The following is a 26,172-nucleotide window of genomic DNA, read 5'->3' as shown; positions in this document are numbered from 1 at the left end:
CCTTGGCGTTACCTCTGGTCTATCTGCTCGCCCTCGCGGTACAGGATCGGGTACGTGGCGCTTTTGGCGTGCTCCGATTCTCCCACGCCGTCTGGTGGAGACACCGGCTCGATACAGTTGTCCGACCCGCTCCCGGCTGAGGCTTTGCTCTGCTCCGGGGACCTGCGGAGAGCGATGGGGAGATGCAATCAATTTATTGCAACATCCTCTGTCTCTGCACAGCAGCTTGGGGTCGGGAGGGAGAGGAGGACTAAAATAGCTTTCCTACAGCAGGGAAAAAAGCCAAACCTTCCACACCCCTGTGGGCTTACGGCGCCTTTTAACACAAGCTGGAGGAAGAGCACAGTTTGGGCATTTTTCTGCACCGCAGGCGTGCAGAGCAGGACTGAGCCGAGACGTGGCCCAGATTTCCAGGCAGCAGGCCAGCCGGCAGTCGCCCCAAATACAGCTGCCCAGGAGGGACGGCGGGACTAGTCCTGGGACTTGCTGGCTCAGCCCAAGCGTCCGTGGCTGGCAGGGACACAATCCCTGCAGAGGGCTGCGACGTTAACCCTTTGGGAACGTGGCTTTTGATTGTCCATCATATTTGTGAACATGGTGGAGGGCAGCATCCACCACCTCCCACCTTGTCTGGGGCCATGCAGGGGCTCGCTGGCTGCGGGTGATGAGTCCGGTGCTGGAGCAGCCCGGAGAGCACCGACGCAGCCCCTGATGCCTGCCTGTGGCCAGTGCCTGGGAGACGGCCAGGCTCGAGTCTGCAAGGAATTCCTCACGGCAAGTTCTGGGAATTTACGGCTTTGTTCTCTCTGTGGTTTCTCTTTTTTCCCCCCCTCCAGGTTTTTTCATCGCTGGGTGGCCAGGGCTGGGCTCCCTCCCCTAATGTTATAAAGCCCAGGCAGAGCTGGGAAGAATAATCACATTTACTGACAAGGAACCACCAGTTTGGAGACACCACTCTTTCCCGGATGCATCTGGGTCTCTGTCAGTGTTTGGCTGGGAGGATAGAGCCCGTTCTCACACTTCACATTTTTTAATTCCATACAACAGCAATCAGATCTGCCTTGTGCTGGTATCAGCACAAGGATTTGAAAGTGACTTTAAAAGAAATACAGGTGGTGCCTGAAATGGAGAGTTGCAGTTGTCAGGGCACATGTGTCTAACAGGCTTCTGATTCACTGACAAAGATGAAGATAAAATTAACTCTGAACCAATGAAAAACACATTTCTCTGGTGTTTTTTGGAACAATCTGTGGTCTGAAAGGTCACTATGCCATGACCTGCCAGGGACTGAGGACAGTGACAGGACAAGAGGCAACGGACACAAACCAAAACACATGAAATTCCATCCTAACAAAAGAAAACACTTCTTTACTGTGAGGGTGCTCAAACGCTGGTACAGGTTGGCCAGAGAAATGTTGAAATCTCCATCAGTGGAGATATTCATAACCCAACTGACCATGATCCAGGACAACCTGCTCCAGCTGACCCTGCTTGAGAGCATCTTGGGATGATCTCAAGAAGTCTCTGAACTCAGACTGGCACAGCAGGTGGGCAGAAACCCATCTATGCCAGCTTTGGTTGGACTTTCTGCCCTCACCTTTTGCCGCCTTCGTTCTGCGGGGAGATCCTGGAGGCCGCCGCGTGCTCCTGCTGCTGCAGATAGGCCTCGCTGGGGGTGCGGCGCAGGTCCAGCACGGGGCACGTGGCCCCAGGGAAGGAGTACACCGGGGTCTGGATGTGGGAGTTGAGCTGCTGAGGGTGATGGCGTGTGTAGTCCTGCGTGATGACCTCCTAGAAGAAGATACCCCCAAGTCAGAAATAGAATTGGTTTATACCTCTTGCTTTGCTGGGCTCAACTAAGACAGGGTAAGCAGGAGGGAATTAGGCTGGTTTGTCCCTGTGCGGATGTACCTTCTGCCTCCTGCCTGGAGCAGCTCCGTGATGGGCTTGTTGGGGACACAAACAGCCGGGCTGAACATGCCTGATGCACCCTGCTCTCTCCACCCCGCAGCCAGAGGTGCTGAGGTCTCTAGCATCACTCCCAGCCCTTTCCCCACCAGACATGTTTCACATCAGCTCTTCCCTCCTCCCCGGAGCCCCAGCAGGAAAGTGAGAATGAGGTTAATTACACTGATGTGCTGAGCCAGCGTGACCACCCGCTGGTTCATGCCCTTGATGCTCTGGCTGGACTGCAGGGGCTGGCACTGGGGCTGGGAGCCGTCGGGGTGCCGGATTTGCTGCAGGTGGGCTGCTTCGGGGGCCGAGGTCTTCAGCGAGACTGCGGGGGGGGGCACAAAGAGGAGAGCAGGTGTGAGATGATGTCTGTGTCCCCTTCCTTGAGTGCCACCCCAGCACGGCATGGTGGCACAGTGAGCGAGAGCTGGCTGACAAAGTCCCCCCACACCAGCTCTGGGTTTCCTGTGCCAGCTGGCACTGCCAGCCCCCACCCTCACCTTGCTGTTTCTGCCTCAGGTCATGCTCCCCGTGCCCCTTCTCTGCATCCTGCAGCAGCTTGGCCCCCTTCTCATGGGACAGGCTGGGCGAGCTCACGGGACTCACTGCTTCCATCCGCTCAGGGCTGTACCCTCCGTGAAAGCCTGGGAAAACGGGAGAAGGGAGTTAAAACCAGGAACTCACCTGGCTTCTCCCTAGTGCTGTGGGAACCATCACTTGTGGGTAGAGTCACACGTCCAGCAAAGGGGGGAAAAAAGAGAGGAGGCAAGACCTGTCAGGTCACATTGCAGGGACCCCCAGAGCCACCTCTGATGTCCAGTTGTGGTGATGGCTGCAGGAAAGAGGTGATGCCTCAGTCCTGCAGAGCTGGACACGCAGCAGCTTGTGGTGACAGCACGAGAGTCAGGAACCAAATTAAACCCCTGCGGGTTCACAAGTTGTTCTCCCCCTACTCCCCCACCTACTGAAACAGAAAAATACCCCGCCCCCCCATGCCAGGAGGGAAAACAATGCCCTGCAGGAGTGGAGGTGGCTGCACGAGAGGTGTCCAAGTGCTTTACAGAGAAAAGCCCCAAGCCCAGCATGCTAGGGACTTGAAAACTGGGCACAAGGCCCTGCAAACTCCAGATCCTGCTCAGGGACAGCAGACTCACACACTGCAGGGGCAAAAAGGCTTCTTGACCATTCTCTGCCTTTTAAGGCCTTTGCACACACTCACAGAGCTGGAGTGAGGGACACCATCACCTTTCAACAGAGAGGGGAAACTGAGGCACGGATGGGTTATGCTTCCACAGTCCAGGGGTGGAGGATGGCAGAGTCCCCGAGGAGGCACACGCTGCCTCTTGCCAGCTAAGCACGTTTGGTAATGTTCATGACTTTTGCCTCCACAGACCTTTACCCTCCTAACACTCAACTCCTGGAAACTACAGGCAAATCTGGCAGGCGACCCACAGCGCTGCCGGAGGGTCCCCAGTGCCCAGGCATGGACACGCTGACCTTGCATGTACCTGGGGCACGGGGAGGGGAGGACCCCCATGGAGAACCTCCCTGCATCGGGGACAGGGATGCAGCATCCCCCCATCACCCCATGCACGCCAGCACTGAAGGGATCATGCTTTGGATCCACCCAAGATGAAGTATCCTGCTCTGGAAAGATCCCTAGCCAACAGTTCAATCCTGAGGAACACCAGCTCCCTTCTGTGAGCTCACAGTCGTAGAAAAGCCGCCCCTCTCCTCCTCAGCACAACACTCAGCTGGAAGAAACACTGGTGCCAGGGAAAAAGGCGGAGGAAAAGCTCAGCCAGGCAGTGCACCGCAGCCAGAGGCGCGTCCCTGGCCCTGGAACACGCTGCTAGAAGGAGCTGGGACCAGACGTGACCAAGTGATGGGATGGGTGGGTCGGGATGCGCCAGTGAGAGCAGCTCTCCTCCCCGGCCATGCTGCCCTGTCCCTTCCACCCCTGGGTTACAGGGTGGGGAGCTGGGGAGCAACTCCCAGTGCTGATGGCCAAGGGAGATGCTTCAACTTGAAGATGGGGTCCCACCAAATCCCCACGGGCTGCCTGTTGTTCTGCATGCCGGTGCGATAAATGCTCTGGGTGAAGGTTAGTCCTGTCAAGAACACCCCAGACCTTGAATCCAGCCCCATCCCTGCACCTTCTTCTGGAGAAACTTCTCCCAGCGCTGTTGTGTCCTACACAAGATTGCTGTCAGGTGGTTCCTGTGGTCTGCTCTGGAAACGGCTGCCAAGCACGGCTGGGCTAAGCGAGCCCCAGCCAGCCATGTCCACGTTGCCCTCTTGTGCAGCATCCAGCAGCAGGACCCTGCGTGAGGTCACCCCACGTGAAGGGACCTGTTCGAGCTGCATCACACAGCAGCCCACAAAGCCCTCTGAAATCCTGCATGCTCAGTGGTACAACCATGTCTGACGGCCAGCAGCCCTGTCCTGCTCACACTCTCCACTTCACTCCTTTGATTTATTACCCACAACTGCTCCTTACAGACTGCCTGGGAATTTCTAATGATGGGGAAATCAGAATTAGCAAATTGCTATTGTCTGTAAAAAGCAATACCAGGAACTGAACAACGTTTGCAAAACAGGACTTGGCAATGGGAAAAACTAGAAGAGGGTGGGAGAAGGGAAGATCCTTAAAACACACACAAAAAAGTCTGGAATAATATAACAACTGGGAAGCAGAGGGACAAGAACATGTGGGGAGCTGACAAAGCCAATAGTGCAACTAAAAATAAGAAATAATGAAATAAAATGGGTTTCAGGCCACAGCTCTCTCACCTCTCCCCTCCAATTTCTTACCATCACCAGTGGAGTTGTTACTTAGCGAGCCTCTTTCTCGCTGCCCCTTATCGCAAGACATTTGGCGCACAATAATCACATCTATGAAGTTGGCCGCTGTCGTGGTGCTCTTACCGAGTGCTCGGAGCTCCTGTTCCTGCATTGAAAAGGCTTTACTTTGACTCTTTTCTCTACTGTGCTGCTCGGGGCCTGAGGCTGCGTGCTGCTGGTCCAGAGGGTGATGGTGCTGCTGGCTTTTCCCCTGTCCTCTGCTATAGTGATGAGAAGAACCGGGTCCGGAGGCGGGTAAAGGTCTCGACTCCATGGCTTTAATGGGGGAAGGTGACTGTTCGAGGTTGGCCCCTGTGGGCAGCTTTGAGGTGAAGACGTTGTTGTCAGTCTGGGGTCGTTCTGCCTTGGCTTCCCGTGCCCTCGAGGCCTCTTTCTGCAGGACGGCTGGGTCCAGTGGGGCCACGTAGCTGTCGGCTGTGCTCAGGGAGGAGCGCAGGGTGGAGGCCGAGGGGAAGGCGGCGGAGCGGATTGGTGACGTGGTAGTGGTGGAGGAGGATCTGGAAAGCAAACAAAGATGAGGTGAAGATGAGAGAAGCACCTGGAGAAAGGAGAGTGCTGTTACCAGAGCCCCAGTGATCAGCCCTGCCTGGCCGAGGTCCTTCCAGGGCTCAGTGTAGGGTTGGCCTGTGCTGGAGCGTGTGAGGAGGACTTGGATGGAGCCTCCACCACAGTAACTGGCCATGGGGTATTGGCTGCGGCCTGGATGCACTGACTGGAGAGAATAAACCCCATGGACGGGTCCCAGAGACCTTCATAACTCCACCACTAGGCAACTTTCAGCAAGAGGAGTGATACCTGTATTGGGGCGCAGGGACACTCCTGCTTTCTTTCCTGGTAGTAGCGAAAGCCACCAGGAAAAGCGAAGGAATTGGGCACCAAAATCGTGCTTCTCCCCATCACAACTTCCCTGTAAGCCCCAATCCTGCTCCTGCTGAGAATGAAGGTGAAAAGAACCCTCACTCCACCTCAGAGGTGCCCCACGTGATGTTCATTAATTAACCACCATGGCTGCCCTGGTGCAGGGGTCCGGGTAAGCAGCAGGAACTGTGGCAGGGGGACGTACCGCAGGACGGAAGGGGTGGGGGTCTCCGAGGAGATGATCTTCATGCTTGTGTTGTGGAGTACGCTGGGGCGCTGCTGGATGGTTTCGTGGGTGCGGGGTGAGACAGGAGAGTGCTGGTGGCTGTGAGAGTGTGAGGACGAACGGCTGCTCGACTGCTCTGTACCTGGGGGAGAATACAAAGACAGGTTTCTTTAGCTCTTCGTTTTATAGCCCCAACCCTATCTCCACCCAGTACGGGCCCCAAGATATGGTGCCAGGCTCCTTCCCAGCCTACCTGGTCTCCAGATGGGTGCATGCTCCACCGTGGTAGACGCTAGGATGGATTTTTCACGCTCCCTCTCCCGTTCCCGCTCCCGTTCCCGTTCGGACACCGACGATCCCGACTGTTTGGTCATGTGTGTGGGGCCTCCTGAAACCCAACGGAAAGGCAGTGAAAGGGCTGCAGACAGAGCGATATCCCCCAGGGAACACTGCCTGCTCTTCACATCGCTGTGGCTCCATCCAAGGTCACCTGGAGCAGGACGGATGGGGGCAACCCAGGTAAGTCACACAATAGCTGTGCTGGCACCATCTCCGGAGTATGACCTTCCACAGAGCTGCTTGCCAGCTGCCACTTTGGGGAAGAAGAGGGAAAAGCAAGGAAGCCCCCAACAAGCAGATCAGAGGAGTGGTTTGAGGGAGTCAGTGGGCTGGTCCCTGAGTGAGAATGAACTTGGGCTTCCCCCATCTGCCCTGACATGCTCAGCTTGTGGCCCTGAACTGGTTAGGGGTGTCCTGCCCAACCACTTTCCCATGGGAAAAGCAACCTCCAGCATTACCTGGGGAGAGTGGGGAGCTGCTGTGCCGGCTGCCGAAGGTCTGGGGGGGCCCGGGGATGTAGGTGATGCGGTCCATGGTGGTGGCAGAGGTGCCAGGGGTAGGGGGCACGAGGACGGGCAGGTGTGGCACTTGGGACAGGTCGATGATGCCTGCAGAGGGAAGCGAGAGGACTGTCAGGATGACACTGAGCTGTAGCAGTTTGGCCGCGCTGGAGCTGGGAGCGATGCTGGGGAGGGTCGGCCTGTCCTGCTGCTCTGGTGCGGTGCAGGAGGTGCCCACACACACACGTGGCCCCTGGGCGCTGGCTGTCAGGGGAGGGGACCCTTCTGCGGGCAAATACAGCGTGTCCTGCTGCTGAAAATAACAGGGAGGAAAACGCTGAGGTCTATCCCCACTGAGCGAGGTGGCTGCAGGCAGCACCAGCCACGCTGACCAGCCAAGTTCCTACACTGCTGGGTGACACCGTGCTGCTGGCTCGGCCCTTGGCCCCAGCACTGGAGCTGCCAGCACCGGCCTGACCCAGCCTCCTTCTCCCAAAATGTCCCCAAACCCCTGGACGGTGCCGCGCTGGGAGGACCTGCTGCATAGTTGAGGGCGAGGGAGGGCTCCCGGGGCGACAGGCCGCGCAGCATGTCTGCCCGCTGTGCCATGGCTGTGGCTGCGGCGTTGTGGTGCATCTGCTGGGACGTGATGTAGTCGTTGATGATGGTCTGTCGGTTCTCCATGGCGGCCGTGTCTGGGTAGCCTCGGATGAGGTATGGGGGGTAGAGGTGGGGGTACGTGGGGCTCGGAGCCAGGTGCCTCGGCAGGTAGTAAGCAGCAGCTGGGAGAGAAAAGGGTGCAGATGTGAAGCGGCTTTCCTCAGAGTTCTCAGGCTTTTGGAGCATAACAAGGAAAAAATAATCCCAAACAGACCATGCCCCCACCAAAGGTACCTGCTTCCAGTTGGATTCCCCTCGGGATGGCGGCGGGGTCAAAAGCCAGTGGGATGTGTCCTCGGTACAGGTCGACCCCGCTCACACCACGGAGCAGGTGCTCGTACGGGGAGATGGGGTGGTGGTGATCGGCCACGGGGGCATGCGGAGACTTGGAGTTGGTGAGCTCTCTTGATGTGGGGGTGATCTTTCTGTCCTGGGACACCGGCTTCCCGGCAGTGATGCTCCCTGCAGTGCGCAGAAGGAAATGAGTCAGAGACTGAGCCCTGCTGCCAAGCTGCATCCCCGAGGGATGCCTGCAGCCAAGCGTGTCCCCCGGGGATGCTCGCAGCTACCCTGAACTCGAGGGACCTTTCCCTCCTCCCTGCACCGCCGTGGCCGGTTACGCCACCAAGGCCGAGGCGGGCCAAGCCCCCGTTGCCCCCGGGAGGAGAAGCCTGTCCCAAACCATCCCTCCACCCCAGGCGGTCTGTGAGTTCCTCCTGGCCTGTGCAAGCAGCCGGCGGTGGAGCTCTGCTGCCGTGCTCCTCGACACGAGGAATTCACCACTGCCGGGCAAAGCCGGGGACCCTGAAACTCCCGGTGATGGTGATGAAACACAGTTCAGAGAGTTCGAGCACCCACTACCCTCTGGAGCTGTAAGCTCTTTCCCAGCACACAAAAGGGAGATTGGATCATGTCAGGGACTTCTCTCAGCTCTCCCAACCTGAGCCGGGCATCGGTGGCAGTTCTCACCCAACCTGGGATGAGTGTCACCAGCTCCTGTGTCTGTAGCAGCAGGCTGGGGACAGCGGCTGACACAGAGCCACCCTAAGCAGCATGACCAAACCCTGTGCACCAGACTGCACACCAAACGCTGCCTGGCCCTGGCTCGGGGAGCAAGGAGCAGCCCCCTCGCACGCACGCGGATGGATTCAGCCCATTACTGCTGACTTTAAACAAACGGGGCTGCAACATGGGCCGCACCCGCTCCTTTCACGAGGCTTGGCGTCTTGGCATGACTGCTAATAAATCAAACCTATTGTTGGGGCAGAAGGAACACTCAGGTGACTCAGGGAAAGGTGATTTCCAACTCCAAGCCACGCCACGGGGATTCCTGCAGATCCTCTTCACCCCAAAACCCTGTAAGCTCCGGGCATGCAGAAATCCACCTTCCCACTGGCATTTTGCAGGAACATTGATTTTTCCCTTGGGATCCCTCCCCACTGCCCAGGTGCTGCCTGCCCTGCATTGTGCTCACTGCATATGCCAATCTCAAAGAGCTGCCAACATTTGAAGGCTTCCCCCAAAATGATTGACCTAACGGGGAAGACAGCAGAGGCTGCAGCAATGGGACACACCAGCCACGGAGAGCTGGAGCGGGCCCAGCCGGCAGCGAGAGATGGGGGAGGCTTTTTGGAGGAACTCTGCACAGCCTCATCTCCCACTCCTCACCGGGGAGGCATGTCCTGGCCTTGGTTTTTGGCAGACTGCGACATCTTGTGCTGTACGCCCCCAAATCACAAGACTCTTGGGTTACGACAATGATTTGCAGGCAGGAGATGCAAAGGCCCCCAGGCAGTTACCCGTAGCTAGCAGGCTTTGTGGGACAAGGTGTCTTAGGGACTGACTTCAGCACTGATCCTGCCCACAGATGTGCCACGAAGCAAGAGGGTTTTTTGTGCTCTGGATCTGACTGTGTCTAACCAGATCACTAAGCCCAGCCCAGACACACGCCTGCACCCCCGGAGCCCCAGGTTAGGCTCTGGGGGCAGGAGACGACTGATGCCAGGGAGCATGGGAAGACCCTGCCTGGTGCAGGCAGATGGGCTGGGGAGAGGGCAGATCCCAAAGACCCTCTGCACTGCCTGGATCCATCGGCTCAGAAGGGATTAGATGTTCCTGGAGGTGAGGCACTTGGCTGCCCAGGTGATGGATGAGGCATAAGGTAGGCAAACACACACCAGATGGGTGAAAAGTGGGAAGATCTCCCCACCCAGTGCACCAAGCACCGCTTTCCTGTCCGCCTGCAGAAACAGGGGTGCCCTGGGCCAAAGCTGGGACAGGGAAGACGCTGTTAAAACACCACCAGCTTCACCAGCCAGGGTCCAAGTCTCCCTTCGGTTACCCCGGTGCAGATGTGGGGTGCCCTCACTGCAACTGTGTGAGCACCCCCAGGAAGGGAGCTGAGCCCCAGCTGTCCCTGGCAGCTGCCCCAGTGCCGTGAGTCAGACACGGGCAGGAGTGGGTGTGGGGTGCTGGGGAGAACAGGTTCGATGGGCACCTGCCAGGAACTGCTTGGGCAGGTGGGGTCAGCAGCTACCCCCCTGCGCACCTTCCTGCTCGACTTGCTAGAAAGCTTAGCGTCAAATAAAAGGTTTGCCAAGTACCTTCGTGCTGCCGTGGTGTGGACTCCCGGGTGGAGACCGGAGACCCTCTGTGCAAGTGGCTGCTGAACGCCGTGCTGTGCCCTGCCTGGTGGTCCTCGTAGGCGAGGGCACTTTGGTGGGGCTTGCCTGGCTCGGGTACAATCACAGGAGCCCCTCTGGCGATGGAGCCACCCGAGTTTGTCACCGGGCTTGGCCTGTTTTTCAGGCTCTCTTCGTAAGCTCTCTCCAGATTCCTTGGGTCTTGGATGACATCCAGTGAGTGCACAGAGTGAAAAGTCCGGCCGGGACTGCCGATGATGGACCGCACGTCATGCTTTTTGGTACTCGAGGAGGAAGAGCCGCTGTCATACTTCAGTGGGGTACCCTGGGGACAGAAGGCAGAGGGGGTGTCAAAGGGGCAGAGAGCAGAAGGGGATGCAGCGACTGCATCACACCACGTTTCAACAGAACTCGTGTTTCCTTGTTCAGTGGGACAGTGCACCAGTTTACTTGGTCAAACGGCAACAGCCATCGGCAAAGCAGAGATAATAGCTCTTCACGGCGCGGGGCAGGGTGGAGCGCCCATCTTGCATGTCTTGTTGTGCTCCGACAAGATGATGATGAGTCACTGCCGAAGGCTGGCTGTGCCCATCACGCCTCTCTCCTACACACACTGTGAAATGAGGTAGGACTACGAGGTGCCATGGGAACCCTCCAAATATTTGGAGCCCAACAGGAGACAGCATGCCACGTTTCATCCTAACTACTGGCCTTGCTGGGTTGACACTTGCCCCTAAAGGGAGGAGACCAAGATTATGTGCACCCAGAGTCACAACTGCTGAGGGCACCGAGTTGACTCTGGCCTTGAACAAGAGCCAAATGTGTCCCCTTCCATGTATGCATGTGGATAGAGCATTGCTCTCTTAACGTGCCAGGGGGTGCTGAGCTCCCATCCCTGGGTTTTGTATTTATCCACTGGATAGATCACAGATTAGATCATATATTATCCACTGGAAGGATCATGGAACAGTCTGGGTTGGAAGGAACCCCATCAAAGGATGGGGAAGGGCAACGTATACTCAAGCAGAGCCTCAATTCTGGCCAGTGACGTGTTTGCAAACCAAAGTCATCTCTGCTCTCCTTTTACCTTGGGAATGGTCCCCGCGGTCTTTGCAAGGACAGCGGCCTGAGTAGGGCCCATCTCATCTGCTGTTCGCCCCATTCTCACCTGCGTGATGGAGCCTTCCTTCAGAGGTCTCGTCAGAGAGATGTCTGGTGTCCGCCTCAGCTCCTCCCGGGGAATCTCATGGATTGATCTTCCTGCTTCTTTCACCGTGGCCACCAGGCCTTCATGGGCTGGTTTCATTTTCAGGGGAGTAAGGCCCTCGTGAGACCTGACCTTGTAGGCATCAGATAAGTCCCTCGGTGGAGTGTTTTCCCTCTTCAGCTGTTTGGCTTCTCTTCTGAGGTAGTCCTCATGGGCCTCCACGTAGGACCGAGGTATTCCTGCAACCCGCAAGAATGATGGATGCAGAGGCTGATTCCCCAGCCAGACACTGGCCTCCCACTCCCTGAGTAGATGCTTAGTTCAAGGGGGTCTCTAGTTAATGCATTTAACTCCGGGACTGGTATCCAACTGAGCACACAGAGCAGCTGTGGACCACCTTACATCTACCACCACTTTCTTGACCCATTTTGCACTAGTTTCAACCTGTCTTCACGTGAGTCACTGAGAATTTTACCCCTGACTTTGGCGAGAGCGTAGGCTGGTAGAAGCTGAGCAAGACTGAAAATCTCTCTGAGCGCACAAGCTGAGGCTGCAGAGATCTGCAGCTGGACCTTGATGTGTCCATCCTTGTTTCCTCTTGCCCTAGCCTGACAACAAGAACAAGGGGCCACGCATGCAAGATACCTCCCCATGTTACCTCTAGTTGTGGCCATATTCTGCCTGCAGGCTTTACCTTGTGTGATTGAGCCCCGCATGTGATGCTGCTCCTTTAGGTTATGGGGACTGTGTCGGTCTGGAGGGATCGCTCGACCCATGAGACCTAGAACAGATCCAAGGGGGAAAGTGGGGTTGTGACACAGGAATTCATTTACAATGGATGTCCCAGGGACTCCTGGGACAGCAAGGAAAAACATCAACAATTCCTAAATGACTTGATTTCTCTTTTTTTAAAAATGTGTGTGTTTTTTTTTTTTTTCCTGTAGTCCTGAAACTGGTCTACCTCTATCAGGACAGAAACCAAAGGCAAATAGGCCAGTCTGTGTCCCTCATTTTCCCATGCTGGTCGGATGTTGTCCTGCTGGGATGTGCTGCAGGGGACTGGCTAACCACTGCCAAAACATGGGCACAGGAAGGTACATCATGTAGACAAGAGCCAAGATGAGGTCTCTGAGGGTCACTACTAACACAGCACGGGTGAAAGATTTCACCCAGACCCACCTTCAATGCTGGCAGATAAGGTATCACGGGCTGATAAGCCCCGGCTGATCCTCCCCTCCATCATATCGTAGGTCCGCTTGGTTCCTGTCGTCTCATGCGAAGCTCCTGAGCTCCTGCTGTCTTCTTTGGGACACTGAGAAGCAGCAACTCCACCTGGGGAAGGGAACACCGAGAAGCACCATCAGAAGGCTGGAAAGACAGCACTGGCCAAGGGAGGGTGTTTACTGCTGTTTGCGTGCGCTGCTGAAAGGTCAGATCCCATCCCAGCATCAGCCACCGCTCAGCAATGCCAGACACATCGAGGTTGGCTTCCAAGAAATTCAGCTGGTGTTTTCTCCCCTCCCTGCCTGCCTCAGACTCCAGATCCGTGCCTCCCGCTCGGGTGGGAGCATCCGCCCTATCATGTCCCGCTCCCTCCCTCCCCAGTGGGGACCATCATGTAGGCAGCGGGACAGCCCGGAGCCAGCGCGGCGCTGGTGTGAGCAGCTGCAGTTCCACTGAACTTGGCCCCGTGGGTCTGGGGCTTTTTATTTTTTTTCCCCTGTTTGTTTTGATTTTTGCTAGACACCTACTGTTTGGGATCTTGGCCAGCTTTAACATTTGCCGAGACACTCCCTGGGTGAGAAAATCAGGGAAAAAAGGGGGAGAGGCAAAGCTGAGAATGATTTCTTTGAAACAACGGTGAGCGTGTACAAGAACTGGGAGAGATGGCGAAAAGTCCCACGCAGGACTGATGGAGCAAGCACTAGCGTGATGAGAGACCACCGACCACCTCCTCGCCTGAACCTGGAGCAGATTCTTCTGCAAACGCACAGTGGAAAACTGTTCTGAGCTACAGGCAAGCACAGCCTTGCTGTGCCAGGCAGCATCACGCCCACCCCGGGCGATGGGCATCCATCATGTGCAGTGAGCTGTGAATTTAGCAGGCAGCTTCTGATCCAGCCGAATGCCTCGTGTTTATGTAACGAGCTCTGAGCAGGGATGTTGGCTTGGAGAGACAAACGCCTCTGCCCATCGTCCCTGGCCTGGCTGTCCCTGCCAAGGATTGGCAGGGCCCTGATCCTCCTCTTTGTGGGCAGAGAAGGTGGTTTTACAATTAGGGAAAACGGAGGAGAAGTTAAAAACGTTCATTCCCATCGCGGACAATCGGGAACAAAAGTCCTTCTTGGCAAAACCAGTAATTAATAAAATGGGATTATTACAACTTCACACCCACTGTTGGTTTCCGCAATCAGCACCCACTCAATCCAGAAAGTGTTTGGGGCTGCGTGTGGGGAAACAAGAGGGGGATCTGTCCCCGAGCCTTCACTTCAGATTCATTCGATGGGAGAAATCCGGGGGTGACGTTCAGAATCAGCCAAGCACCTTGCAGCAGATGCGGGGCGATGTGCCTGCACCCTGTCATCAAGGCACATCTGTTGCCAACAGCCCTTCTGCAGAAGGGGACGTGGTCCCGGGCACCCTTTGTAACGCTGGGAAGCAGGGGGAGGGCGCGAGGGAGAAGAGAGACTAAACAGAAAGAAAATCACTCCAAACCCACGTCCCTTGCCTTGCAGAAGCCATCAGCAATCATATGCAGAATGAGAATAACCAATCTAGCACAATTCAGCTCGCACATGCTACAGGATCTCGTCTCATTACAGCTCTTTTATTTTAAGCACCCTCATGACACTAAAGAATTTGCAATTTTTTTTCTGCTTGCCAAAATTCATAATCACCAACAATTTCAGTTTTCTTATTTAATTTTTTTTTTTAACTCTTCCGCTCCAGGCTGCAAAGCCTCTCCAGGCTGCACGGGGGGAAGGAGAGAGGCAGCAGGGCTGGCTAGGCTGCAGAAGCAAGTGAGATTGCTCAGGATGCGATAAACGCTATCAAGCATGTAAAAGGTTGCTGTGGAGAGGGAAGAATTAATTCCTCATCTATGTCCACGGTGGGTAGGATGAGAGGCAATGGGCTCAGGCTGCAGCAGGGCAGATGGGCTGACACTGATGAGTGCGTGCAATGGGGAAGAGTGTGGTCTGCAGGTCTCCTTTGCTGCCCAGAGCGGGATCCCAGCAATGGGCACGGGCAGCCCACGCCACCGGGAGCCTTCCCCATCTCTCCCCTGGCAGCACCATTTTTGAGATCAACCTCATTCGACTCCAAGCCCGGGAAAAGGAGATTAAAATAGCTTCTTGCACAAACAAGTCCTGAAATGCTTCCTGCGTCCTCCCTGGTCCGAGCCCTGCCAACTGTCCCAAAGGGCGCCCAGACACAAGTCTCCCGCTGTGACACTTTTTATCTGGGCTAGAGTTGACAGCGAATGTGGGCAGGCATGGGACAAGCTGGTTTCCACACCATGGGCGAGAGGCACGGCGCAGAGCCATGTCCTGAAAGGTCCCTGCGGTCCCAGGGCACACACAGAGGTGGCATCAGCTGAAGCATGCGAGTTGTCCCCCTGTGATGTGACCTGAACCCTCTGTTTCTGGCCCCAGATGAAACAACCAGCCTGCAGCAAAACCAGCTGCCTGTACGTGTGAGCAAGAGGAAAGGGGCTCCTGCAGGACACCCTCTGCCCGCAGGACTGACCGCGGGGCCCGGGCTGCCAGGAAGGCTGAAAGGGATGTTCTGCTGCAGGGAGGGATGCGGCCGCCCTGGGGAGGTGAGCAGAGGGTTCAGGCAGCACCGCAGCCGACCAGAGATACCTGCTGAGGTGTGTGAGTGCGGCAGAGGTTAGGATCTGCTCCTTAGTCATCTCCAAACTCAACCGAGAGCAGAGGTGACACATGAGGACAGCCGTCCCTGTGCACGCCAGAGCACACGCCAGTATTGCACCCCAAGAGGACGCGGGGCTGCGGTGTCTGTAAGTCAGCTCTTCCCGACCCCAGCTGCGGGCCAGGAGGAGCCTGGCTCCACGCCTGAAATGCCTGGCCCAGCACATGGCGAAAGGCGAGCGTGGAGGAGTCGTTTCCAGCTCCACTGGAGAAGAACATCTGCTCATCTCTAATGGGAGCCACCGGGACTCGCTGAGCAGCTTTGATGGCCAGTGCTGCGATCAGGCGAGCAGGCGCAGAGGAGGCAGGAGCAGCTGGTGACTGCCTGCTGATACCGCTAACGCAGCGAGGCACCGTCGGCATTTACTGAGGAAGCACGTTACTGTGCAGTGGGGAGGGGGGTGAGCGCCAACATGGCTTTGGGGTCTCTCCAGAGCCCCCTCAGGAGCAGCCCGGCTGCTCGCCCGGCTTTGCTTCACCGTACTGGTCACACTGCTCCCCAGCCAGGCAGCGTCAGCCCCGTTAACAGGTGACACCCTCTGTGCTGGGGACAGCTTCTTACCCCTGACGGGGCTCCGGGCAGGTCCTCAGTGCCTCTGGGTGACAGCAGCCGGCAAGAGGCCAGTGCCCCCCCGCCCCGACAGGCTGCTGTGGGATGCAGGAAGGGCTTTGCCCCCGCTGATAGCTACAGTTGCTGTAGCAAAGCTCACAAGATACTGAGGCACGGTGCTGCCAGGCCCAGGAGGATTCCTGCAGGGCAGCCCTGTACTGGGAAAGCTGCACGGTGCCCAAGACGTTGCAGGTGGGAATCTAATTCCGAATAAATCTTTATGCCAAACTACCTGACTTGCCTCCACCTTGCAGGTTCTTGAGTCCCACCGTGGCCTAAGAGTTTGGGGATGCTCTCAGCATTTTTGGACAATGCCCTCCTGCACAGGGTGCTAGGGATGAAGGCAATACCTTCCCATCTGGTCTTCTCCTCTCCCTTGCTCCCCAGAACCAACCAAAACCAGAGACCCTGTCCGCGGCCACTGCCTGCCAGCAAAGCCACCTCCAAGGCAAGATAACCACCCAGGACAGAGGGAAACCCGGCCGGGCTGTAGGCAGAGGGGTGGGAAGGGAAAGAAATGACACTGGAAGCAAAGACGCGAGGCTGGCCCGTTGCACTTTGTCAGCCTTTCCTCAAATAGCTCCCAACTCCCAGCCACAGCAGCACAAACCCCCGGTGCCTGCCCTAAAAAGGCAGAGGATTACGACTTACCATCATAGGACAGCACGTGGCCTTTCTTCCCTTCGTAGATGACATGTCCTTTGGGCATGGCATCCTCTCTCGCCTTCTCTGCTCTGCTGGGGCTGTCTTCTCCGATTATCCTGGTAATGGTTCCTTTGTACAGCACTTCTGCCGGGGTGCCCTTGGAAAGCCACCAAGATCCATATTTAACAGTGTCACAAGCAATTAAGCAAGTGCGCGCGCGGGGACAGGCTGTTCCCCACAGGAGGCTGAGCGGAGGGAGAGCGCGCCCGGCCTCCGCTTCCTGGTGCAGCCAACAGCGAGGCACTTGCAGCTTAATTATTGATGAGGACGATAATGAGGAGCGGTAAAAAGGGACATGATCTGTGCGAGGCTGCTGGGAAGAGGCAGGGGGTAAGGACAGCGCAGACCTCCAAAACAGCAACTCTCTTGCCCTGTGTGTTTCTGAGTAAATTACCCGGCTTGCTTCCACCCCGCAGGTTTGGGGAGACAGGGTGGTGCCTCCCCGGGGACACCTCAATGAGGGCAAGGACTGCTCCAGTGTTAGCTTTTTCCCTGCAGCCTATTTCCCCAGCTCGGTCCAGGAGCCATGGGGATGTCCTGCCCACCCAGGACACATCTGCTGGCAGCAAGTGTGACCTTGAGGGAGCTGCCTGTGCGCAGGAGCTGGCGGCTGGCAGCACGCCCAGGCGAGATGGCAGGCGACACCGCGACCGGGCCGGGAGCAGGTCAGGGAGCGAAAGCTGTCGGTTAGCTCTCCAACAGAAACAGCATCAGGCTCCTTACACAAACTGGTAAGAACTGAAACCTCTCTTTGCCCAGAGGCACACACGGACACAGCTCAGAGCCACCTGCCCCCCTCTGAATCCTCTTCGAAACACCCAGAGCTAGATGTCCTTGAAGACGTTGCTTGTGATTAACACCCCTCTGCCCTCACAAGCTGTCAGAACAGCCACCACGGGGTGATGGTCCCCCTCCCCATCGCAGGGATGGCCCAGCAATGCTGTCAGAGCAGAGCTCTGATTGACACCTGCCTACACTGCTCATTCAACCCCACCAGCCCCCAGGACTGATGCTCGTGGGAAGCCTCAGGGAAGTGATGCCCCAGCCAGCTTTGCTGGTGCTTCCAGGTTGTTGCAGACTATTTCCCCACCCCAGCTTAGAGATGTCCCTGCTCTGTACCAAGCCCTCTGAGCACCAGCGGTCCCCAAAACCCCACCGCCAGGACACGCCAGCACGCAGGTTCAAGCCTCTGATCGTTTGCCCTCACAGTACACCCGGTACTGGCTTTCCCAGCCGACTGCCCCAGCCCCAGGTAAGTCATCTTCCTTCCGCAGACGTGCTCAGAGGGGATTTGAAAGCAAGTGATGACAGATGGATTCAGAGCAGAGAGCGTATCTTCAAGATCTGCCTCCTGTGAACTGGATGACTAATCTGAGATCAAATATCAGCTCTGGTACCCGGAGCTGCTGCTGAAACAGGGGGCTCCTTCTCCCTAATGGGAGCAGAGGGATGCAGGCTGCTGGGCCAGCAGGAGAGGCAGGTCATGCCTTGGGTCTGGGCTTGGTACCTTATTCCCAAGCCAAACAAAGCAATCTAGATGGATGTAAAAATGTCTCATCAAACTCTGCTCATCTGGTCTCTGGTATGTGGTGCCTGAGACCCTTCATGCCCACCCACTGCTGCCCAGAGCTGCTGCAGGAGCTTGAGAGGGGATGGAGCCTGCGTTTGCTCTGATGGGTTATTTACAGCCCCCAAGTATCTTCCCCTGGCAGCTGTTGGATGCAGGGCACCAGGCAAGTTAAGCCTTTGCTCTGGGCCAGGATTGAGGTTCAGGTCCCCACGGACAAAGGGAACAATGGTCACCCTCCTTGAAGGAGGCAGGCAAAAATCTAAGCGCAAGTGGCTTTAAATATCTGAATTATGGCCAGATAAAATCCCCATGGGAAACAGATTTTTTTTTTTTTTTAATGCTCTCCGCTCTGTTACCAGATGAGCAATAACTCACACTGCAAAAAACTATCGCCCGCTTGCCAGCTGCTCTTTCGAAGATGGATGGTGGAGATTAAGGCCAAAGTATCTTCCTGCTCAAAAGAGCCTTTGGGCAGGACCCCCCAGCGCAGCACGCTCAGCCCTGGCAGGAGACCTCGCTACCTTACATGCACCTCTCAGCCTCACCCTCTCCTCCGCCTGGCCTGGGCCCTCCACCCATCTCCTCCTTCTATCTGCTCCCGTTTCTTGTGCTGGCAAAATTATTTTCCCAGAGTCATTTAAAGCTGCTTTCGCCTCTGTTCCTGACAGCTATGAAAAGCAAAGCAGGGTGAGATATGCTGTAAAGCTCTGCATCGCTGCTTGTCGAGCTCTGCTCTCCTGCAGGCTCAGCTCACGGGACAGGGCTCGCGCCATCCCGGGTGGAGGCTGTTTGCAAAGATCTCTCCGAGAGGCTCCATGGGACGGCAGCATCGCAGACCTGCGCTGCTCAGCCCCGTGCACCCCACAAACCCCTGGTCCCCGCATCCAGCACTGCAAGAGGCAGCTGCCAGCACCCAGGAAGCAAAACCCGCCAGAGACAAGGGACCTACATGTGTGATGGACCCTCGGTAGGTGATGGGCGACTCTGGAGGAGGTCTGGATGTGGGTGTTCCCTTGGTGATGCTCCCTCCCGAGGCAGAGCTGAGGGAAGTACCTGCAGGACAAAAACACAGTGAGCTGGGGGCTGGATTTGCCGTTCAGTAGAAAACCTGTGGGACTGAGACTACTGACTAAGCGCAGGATTTGACCCAGTCTCTGGCAAGCTGAGGTACTGGAGGGGAAGCCCTCCAAGAGACGTCAGTGTTAAGTCTCATGCTTCACAGAGCCCTTCCCACCCGGTCCCCCGAGGGACCCAGCCCTGTGAGCCTGGGGCTGGGAGGTGGTAAAAAAGGGTATTTTGAAGCTATCAGCTCCCTGCTGCCTTCAAGGAGGGGCTGGGCAGATTTATGGGCCTGGGAGGAAGCACAGCCTGTTTCAGCCTCTCCTGATGCGATCAGATCGCTGGCGAGATGCAGCTTGGGGTGGTTTGAGTTCGTTTGCTTGCTATCTGTGCTGGGTTGGAGCCAGCCCACTGCACTCGTGCATCCGACTGCCTTAGCTGGGGGGTTTCACAAATCAGAATTTGCACTTAAAAGCAACACTTTTGCATTTATTTTATTCTACCTAGCTAATGGGGACAGAAACATGGGAGGGCTAGGTTTAAACTAAATGTGGTCCCTGCCCAGCTGCAGCAGCAAAGAACCTGAAAACTAATTAATGGCATTTAAACAGGTCTTGCTTTGTCTTAACCAACAGATTTTGGGATGCCTCTCGAACACAAAACCTCTACCAGGATCAGTGCACGAGGCCCTGATTTGGGGAGATGGCTAAAAACGTTGAGCCATTGTACAGACCTATCTGTCACCCCACTGGCAACACCGGAGAAAAGGGGCGAATAGGCCCCTTCGGCTGGGCACGACCCCAGAAATCATACCCAAAATCACTGGGCAGCCGCAGCCAGCATGGCGTTTGCCAGGCTTGGCAGTGCCAGCATCCCTCCCCTCCCACCCCCAGCTCCTCACCCCGCAGGATGGAGCCCTCCTGGGATGGCTGCAGAACCAGACTTTCCGGCTGGCTGGCCTGGCTTCTAGGAGAAAGTTGTTCCTGCTTTACTCCAGGAAAAGGCACTGGAAAACATTAACCACGTATCAGAGTAGGTGCAGGGCACGGGGCCGCAGCCCTCAGCTGCTGGAGGCTTTCATCTCTGCCAGCCCCGGGTTGGCACCTCCTCGGCGCCTTTGCCATCCCCACCGTGTCGGGATGGCCTTCGCCGAGGCCACGGCGGTTGGCAGGACACACAACCACCGTCGAGCAAAGCCAGATCCTTGTTCTCGCCCTGGCGAAGGCACTGCCGGGTGCTGCCTGCACCAGGAGCAGGGCTGGCATTGAAAACCAAGTGCTGGTTTATAACGGGACCCGGGTACACCTGGAGATAGGGCCTGGATCCCCCCTCCCCAGACTCGGTCCTGCTCCAACTCCTCCTGCTGTTAAGAAATGTTTCCAAATCTGCAGACTAAACACTTCCTTTGTTCACTTCAGGCCATTTGCTCTTTATCTGAGCAGCCTGGGGAGAGGCAATATATTTCCTTCCTTCGATCACAGTATTAGTCGGAGGGTATTTATAGGCTGGGATGCGTCCCTGACCAAGCTTTTCTATACTGCACAAATTTAGCTCCCTGTGTCTCTGCTCTCCTGATGGACTAATCCTTTCATCCTCTTAGCAGGTCCCTCTGCACTCCCTTGCTGTGTCCTGTGCTCCTCCTTTCCCCTGCGCTGCTGGCAAGTTTGCTCCCTGCTGCTCTGGGAGCATGCAAGAAATCACTCGCCTCCCAATTTCTTACCCAGTTTCTTGGGATCCATGGTCAGCGGCAGGCCCATGGTGATGGAGCCGACGGGGACCTTGGCGTGCTCGGAGCTGTAGGGCGTGTGGAGCTGGATGGGCATCCCCTGCGTGTGAGAGGAGAGGTCAGGAGCGGCTGCCGGTCCCTGCAGGCGTCTGCACTGCTCATCCCCAATACCCTACCTGGGAAATGGATCCGACGGGTCTCTCCAGCACGGAGGGGTGCTTGGTGGAGGAGATGAGGGGAGGAGGGTTGGAGATGCTTGCTAGCCTCTGCAGCCCTGAGCGAGAGCTCTCATGCAGGTTTAGCGGGATGGGGTGTCCTGTGTGGAAAACATGAGCGTTAGCAAGACCGAGGGAAGGCAGAGTGGCAGCGGCTATCGGGGAGAAAAGGGGCAAGGGAGGGAGCAGTGGCTGGAGGCGGTGAACCTGCTGTGAGCAGGCTGTGAGCCTGCACTAGTATCCAAGTCATGCGATCATTTTGGAAAGGACTGGAATAGTTTAAATGACTGCCTCGACCCCTCTGCAGCCTGAGGATGTTCTATACCTGACTCATCTGCCCTCCACCCAGAGAGGGATGGCACAGCAAGGGATAAACCCTGCCCAACTTTGCACCCAGGGCAGTGTAGGGAGCACCCACGCTGTTCTGCAACAAACCATGTCCCTAAACCTGCCCTGCCCAGAGCTGGGGGACCTGCCTGGCCACCCTCAGACTGCTGCATTAGCAGCAAGGGAGCTCCGTGCCAGGCCAAAGCAAGGTGTTAGCAGGTTTCTGCTGAACCTTCTCTCTTACCCCCTCCCCAAAAAGCTTCACTGACTTAAGAGCGCGACCTGCGATGCTGGCTGCAACCTCTGTGCTCCTCCCCAGGTCAGGACGGAGGGCACACACCATGCAGCTGGAGGCTTGTACTTGCCTGGTGGGTTATACTGAAACAAGTGGGGTTCCACCTGGGGAGAGGTTTTTATCACATCCCGGGAGTAGGACAGGACAGGGGGCCAGCATGAGGCAGCTGTCGGCTCCGCACTCAGCTTCTGAGCCTCTGCGAGGGATGAGAAATGCACGGACTTTTCTGCAAGGGAAACAGAAAGCAACCAGCTTGCTCAGTGGCCCCCATGGGTGAGCAGTCCCTGCGGGCAGCGTGGGAAGTGGCTTCAGTTCAGTCTGGCCTGGCCACGAGATGGGGGCTGAATTCCCCAACCAAAATAAAAAGAAAAAGCCTCAGTGTCACTGCCTGCATTTGACAGCATTTATTTTACTCAGATGCTTAAAGTGCAGTGGGGAGGACAGATGTCTGTGTCAGTGACTCTGCTGGTGCTCGCTGCCAGCTGGGACCTCCATGGACATCCCACCCCACCCAGGAGAGATGGTACTCGGCGTGCAGCCGGTCACTGGGACCAGCACAGGGTCCAGCTCCTCACCAGGGCTTGGCCATGTGCAAACTGCTCCTGGGTAGCTCCTGCCTGCGACCACAGCTCCACATCAGCCACCGTGGCAGGGCTGGGGGGATTAATGATGATCCTGTCAAACCTTTCACTGAGGTTAAAGCCAAGAGGCACCGACATCAGACTCCCTCTGGCATGTGGGGGACATCCAGCAGGCACCGGCTTGCTGGGGACAACAGGGTCTGGGGGGGTGCAGTTGAGCATGGGGTGCCTGGGGAGCCCCATGCCACTGCCAGGGACCACCACATGCCAGCACGCTGGGAACAAGCTCATCCCCACATCACATCGCGACGCGAAAGCTCAGCCGCTCTTAAAGAATGGCTGCTGGCTATAAACCATCTGTAGGCTGGGGGAAGTGGCCAGAAATAATGGCATCAGCTTCTTGGACAGCAAGAGAATAATGTGCAGATGTTCTCTGAACACCTGGGACAACCACACTGTACAAGACTGTCAAAGGCAAATGAAGATCAGGATGGGCTCTGCGGGATGACCAGATGCCTCTGTGGGGAGTGGGACAGCTTGCTGGTCCTCTGCAAGGCACCAGGGCTGGGGGCAGAAAAGTTTCCTGAAATTATCTCGCTCAGGGTATACTGGATGCCAGGTTGAGTTCACTCTGGCTATAAAAAGGCTGATCAGAGGCCAAGAAGTGCTTAATGATGGAGGAGCTGTGCTGGGGACGCCCAAACCCTCTGCAGGGTGCCAGGGAAAAGAGGGGCTTCATCTGCACCAGCTCCATCCCAAGCGCATCCTCACGCTTTGCTGAGCAGATGGATGAGACAGCCTTTTCTGGATGGATTAGAGACAGGTTTGGTAGGATTTACTTGTAATCGATAAACAGTTTCGCACTGCCCTTCTTCCCCAGACCCAGCTACGTAATGTCCACATTGACCAGAAATCAGAAACTGGTCAGTAAACAGCAATCACAAATGAACCCAGCCTTTAACCATCAACTTTTGATAAAAATAGATGCCTGAATCCTGCTAAGCCTAATAATAGGGCAAGTAGATTATCAAAGGCCCAATTTAATGAGGCTTTACTGCATTATCGTTATTAATGCTCAGTGTACTCAGAAGCTGGGAGATTATTCTTGTCCCCCTCAGTGAGAAAAGAAATCCATTATTGGCACACAGAGGTGTCCAGGCACTCTCACCTCTGCAGCCTGGTGGGGCCGGACCTTGGCTGCAGCCTCTTCTCTCCCCACGCTGGATACCAGAGAGGATCCCTTCATCCTGCCAGCACGGGGGAATCCAGGCACATCCTCCAGATCAACAGAGAGTCCCTGGCACGTCCACATTCCCTGATTTTCCTCCCTTCAGCTCAGCCTCGCTCAGCTCTGCTCATGTGGGGGCGAACGGCGCTGGGATGTCCCGGCTGAAGATGCTCTCCAACGCCAAGGCACTGTCAGCCAAGGCTACGTGCACCCTGGATGGCTCTTGGAGAGCCCCGTCCTCCTCCCCTCCCCGCGGGAGCCATCCCCTCCCCTGCGTGCCTCTCCAGCCTGTGAAATGCGGCCAGTTCCTAATTGCCCCTGCATTAGAGGGTGGCTATAACTCAGCCAGCTTTTGATAAAATAGCACTTACACGGGGAAGAGAGAGTTCCTATTACCGTTTATCAAGCCCCTGGAATGGGAGTGAAGGAGTCAGAGTTTATATGATCCGTCATCCAAATTAATGCTCTTGGCTCCCCATCGCCTACAAAGGCCAAATGAAACACAACTAAATCAACACAAAACATACCGCTGGCTTTCAAACCGCCAAGCGATAACCGAAGATATGCCCGACGGCGACTCGGCAATGGGAAAAGGGATCCGTCTGCCTGTCGGTGAGATCCAGGCAGGGCTGCCTGCCTCTGCCCGGCCCCGTGATTAGCAGCTCGTCTTGGAAGGCAGGGGAGGGCAGCGCTCAGGAAGGTACGGCTCGGCTGGCCGCCCTCCAAGCCGATATGGCCCCAGCCAGCGGCTGCGAGGCAGCCAACGCCTCGGCCAGGATGTGTGCAAGACTTGGCTTTGAAGCGGATCCAGAGCGGTGTGAAGGATGTTGATCTCTGGAGCGGTTGCAAGAGTTCAAGCTCTCTTATCGAGCAGGGGAGGAACGGAAGTACCTGCTCTGGCGGAGCTGGCCCCTTGCAAGGAGGTGGCATGGGGCCATGCTCCTGAAGGCTTTTCAGGCTGTGCTGGACTCTCCCGTTTAATACGAGGCCCGTGGAGAGGCGGTGGGGCAGCACGATGTCTACAGTCTGGGTGCTTGCCACTTCACTGGGACGCCTCAGAGAGCAGGGGAGGGAAGGGACGTTCACAGATTTGCCAGGTCTATCTGGCTATCTCCCCTCTAACCCCTGATCCACAGCTGGCATGTGCTCCAAGAGGCAGAGACAGCACTGAGCCGTCTCCTGAGTCCATAACTACTGAAATCAGGGCTTTGGAGGACTTGATTTCTTCCCTTGAGGTGACTCATCGCAAACTTGGTAGTTCTTAAATGGGAGATGCCTTCCCACCACGAACAGAGAAGACCAGGCTATGATTCCCTAGGGTCCCCGTGCAACCCAGACCCACCACGGGTAGCCAGCACGCATGCACAGCTATGCAGGGTTTAGAGATCACAGCTGGAGCCCCAAGACCTGCTGAGATGTTTGCAGGGGTACAAGGAGGCGTAAATGGTTTCATTAACATGGAAGATTCAGAGAACTACAGAATAAAGTGCTTCATATCATTTGTGCTTTGCAGAGAACAAAGCCATAAAAAATCCACCTGGGTATCAGACCCTCGCATTTAATAATGGTGCCAACAGGTCACAGAATGGCATGATTAATCTCAAGCCCCTAAACCTGGCCTTGTACCTAATGCACACAAATTTGCCTCATCTCTTCATCCTCCAGCGACCAGGAGGAAGCTGGAGCTGCAGCACTGGGACACCACTGATGCAGAGCTCCAGGTTCGAGCGCTGGCCATGCCACCCAGCTCACCAGGAAGCTGAGCTCTGCAAGACCAGATCCGCACAGGATTATGGCGCAGGAGGAGATCAAACCTGCCGCTGCGGGGGAAGAGCTGGAGGGGAACTGTTCCGCCTGGGCAGCAAACACGAGCACAGCTGGACGAGATCAGCTGGAAATGGGACTTCACGGGTGGCAACAACACAGCTTGGGGGAAACTCCCTTTCTTTCAAGGTGAGCAGTCACCTTCCTTGCTTATATGCAAACCACTCTGGAGGCGTGATGCACACATGGTGCTATTTGTTGTTTAAAGAAAGTCTGGCCAAGTGCCAGCAACCAACTCTTCTTGCAAGCACATCGTTCTGTCCAGAGGGACATGACAGCTTGAAGAATAAATATCTGGGTCTGGACACTGCAGAGCAGGCTGCTAAGATCCTGGCTGCCGGAGGGTGAACTAGTATAGCGATTTTCCAGCAAAGATCGCAGCCCAGGTCCTGTGCAGATCTGCCTCATCAGTGTAGTCTTATCCACCCTCCATCTCCATGCATAAGCAGGTAATTTTTGCAGCTGCACCCATCCCCGTGCAGGATCCAGCACTGGGGAACATCACACCCACCCAGCCCGACTTCCCTGCTCCTCTGATCGTGCCACGGGTGACAGCATCTCATCTTCACATGCAGCTGAAGCGCAGGCTGGCTACGAGGGGCAGGAACACAGACTCTGAACTGGAACAGGCTCTGACACTCAGATTAAAAACACATTTAGAGGATGGTCTCATCAGAACTTCCTGTCTCTCCTTAACCTTGATCCCCAGGTGCTCAAGCTAATAACGCTTCAGATGCTCTACGGTGGGAAACTCTGAATTGCTCATTAGGCAGCCAAACCACATCAGAGCTATTCCGGGGAGAAAGCACTGGGAATCTTTACAGGAACCTTTGGACTCCAAGTCACAGTA

At 56.2% G+C, this 26,172-nt stretch overlaps 1 protein-coding gene across 12 annotated transcripts in view; it reads right to left on the bottom strand.

The window, feature by feature from the left end:
• The window catches only part of NCOR2 (nuclear receptor corepressor 2), a 257,096-nt gene that overhangs the window by 9,176 nt on the left and 221,748 nt on the right, over window positions 1-26,172 (bottom strand). For all 12 annotated transcript variants that reach the window (XM_074887780.1, XM_074887781.1, XM_074887783.1 and 9 more), the window contains 20 exons: window positions 21,760-21,915; window positions 21,029-21,168; window positions 20,847-20,952; window positions 20,028-20,132; window positions 19,017-19,120; window positions 16,444-16,594; window positions 12,430-12,582; window positions 11,945-12,031; window positions 11,212-11,489; window positions 10,005-10,368; window positions 7,636-7,863; window positions 7,278-7,523; window positions 6,700-6,849; window positions 6,156-6,290; window positions 5,882-6,044; window positions 4,882-5,315; window positions 2,454-2,597; window positions 2,130-2,278; window positions 1,598-1,791; window positions 13-162 (listed from right to left, as the gene is read on the bottom strand). In XM_074887780.1, coding sequence (XP_074743881.1) covers window positions 13-162; window positions 1,598-1,791; window positions 2,130-2,278; window positions 2,454-2,597; window positions 4,882-5,315; window positions 5,882-6,044; window positions 6,156-6,290; window positions 6,700-6,849; window positions 7,278-7,523; window positions 7,636-7,863; window positions 10,005-10,368; window positions 11,212-11,489; window positions 11,945-12,031; window positions 12,430-12,582; window positions 16,444-16,594; window positions 19,017-19,120; window positions 20,028-20,132; window positions 20,847-20,952; window positions 21,029-21,168; window positions 21,760-21,915 — 3,637 coding nt within the window. The remainder of the gene's footprint in view (window positions 1-12; window positions 163-1,597; window positions 1,792-2,129; window positions 2,279-2,453; window positions 2,598-4,881; window positions 5,316-5,881; window positions 6,045-6,155; window positions 6,291-6,699; window positions 6,850-7,277; window positions 7,524-7,635; window positions 7,864-10,004; window positions 10,369-11,211; window positions 11,490-11,944; window positions 12,032-12,429; window positions 12,583-16,443; window positions 16,595-19,016; window positions 19,121-20,027; window positions 20,133-20,846; window positions 20,953-21,028; window positions 21,169-21,759; window positions 21,916-26,172) is intronic.

Source organism: Strix uralensis, chromosome 17, assembly GCF_047716275.1.
Source record: "Strix uralensis isolate ZFMK-TIS-50842 chromosome 17, bStrUra1, whole genome shotgun sequence".
Lineage (NCBI taxonomy): Eukaryota > Metazoa > Chordata > Aves > Strigiformes > Strigidae > Strix > Strix uralensis.
The sequence above is the reverse complement of the archived record's forward strand: the minus strand, read 5'-3'. Positions and strand labels throughout refer to the sequence as shown.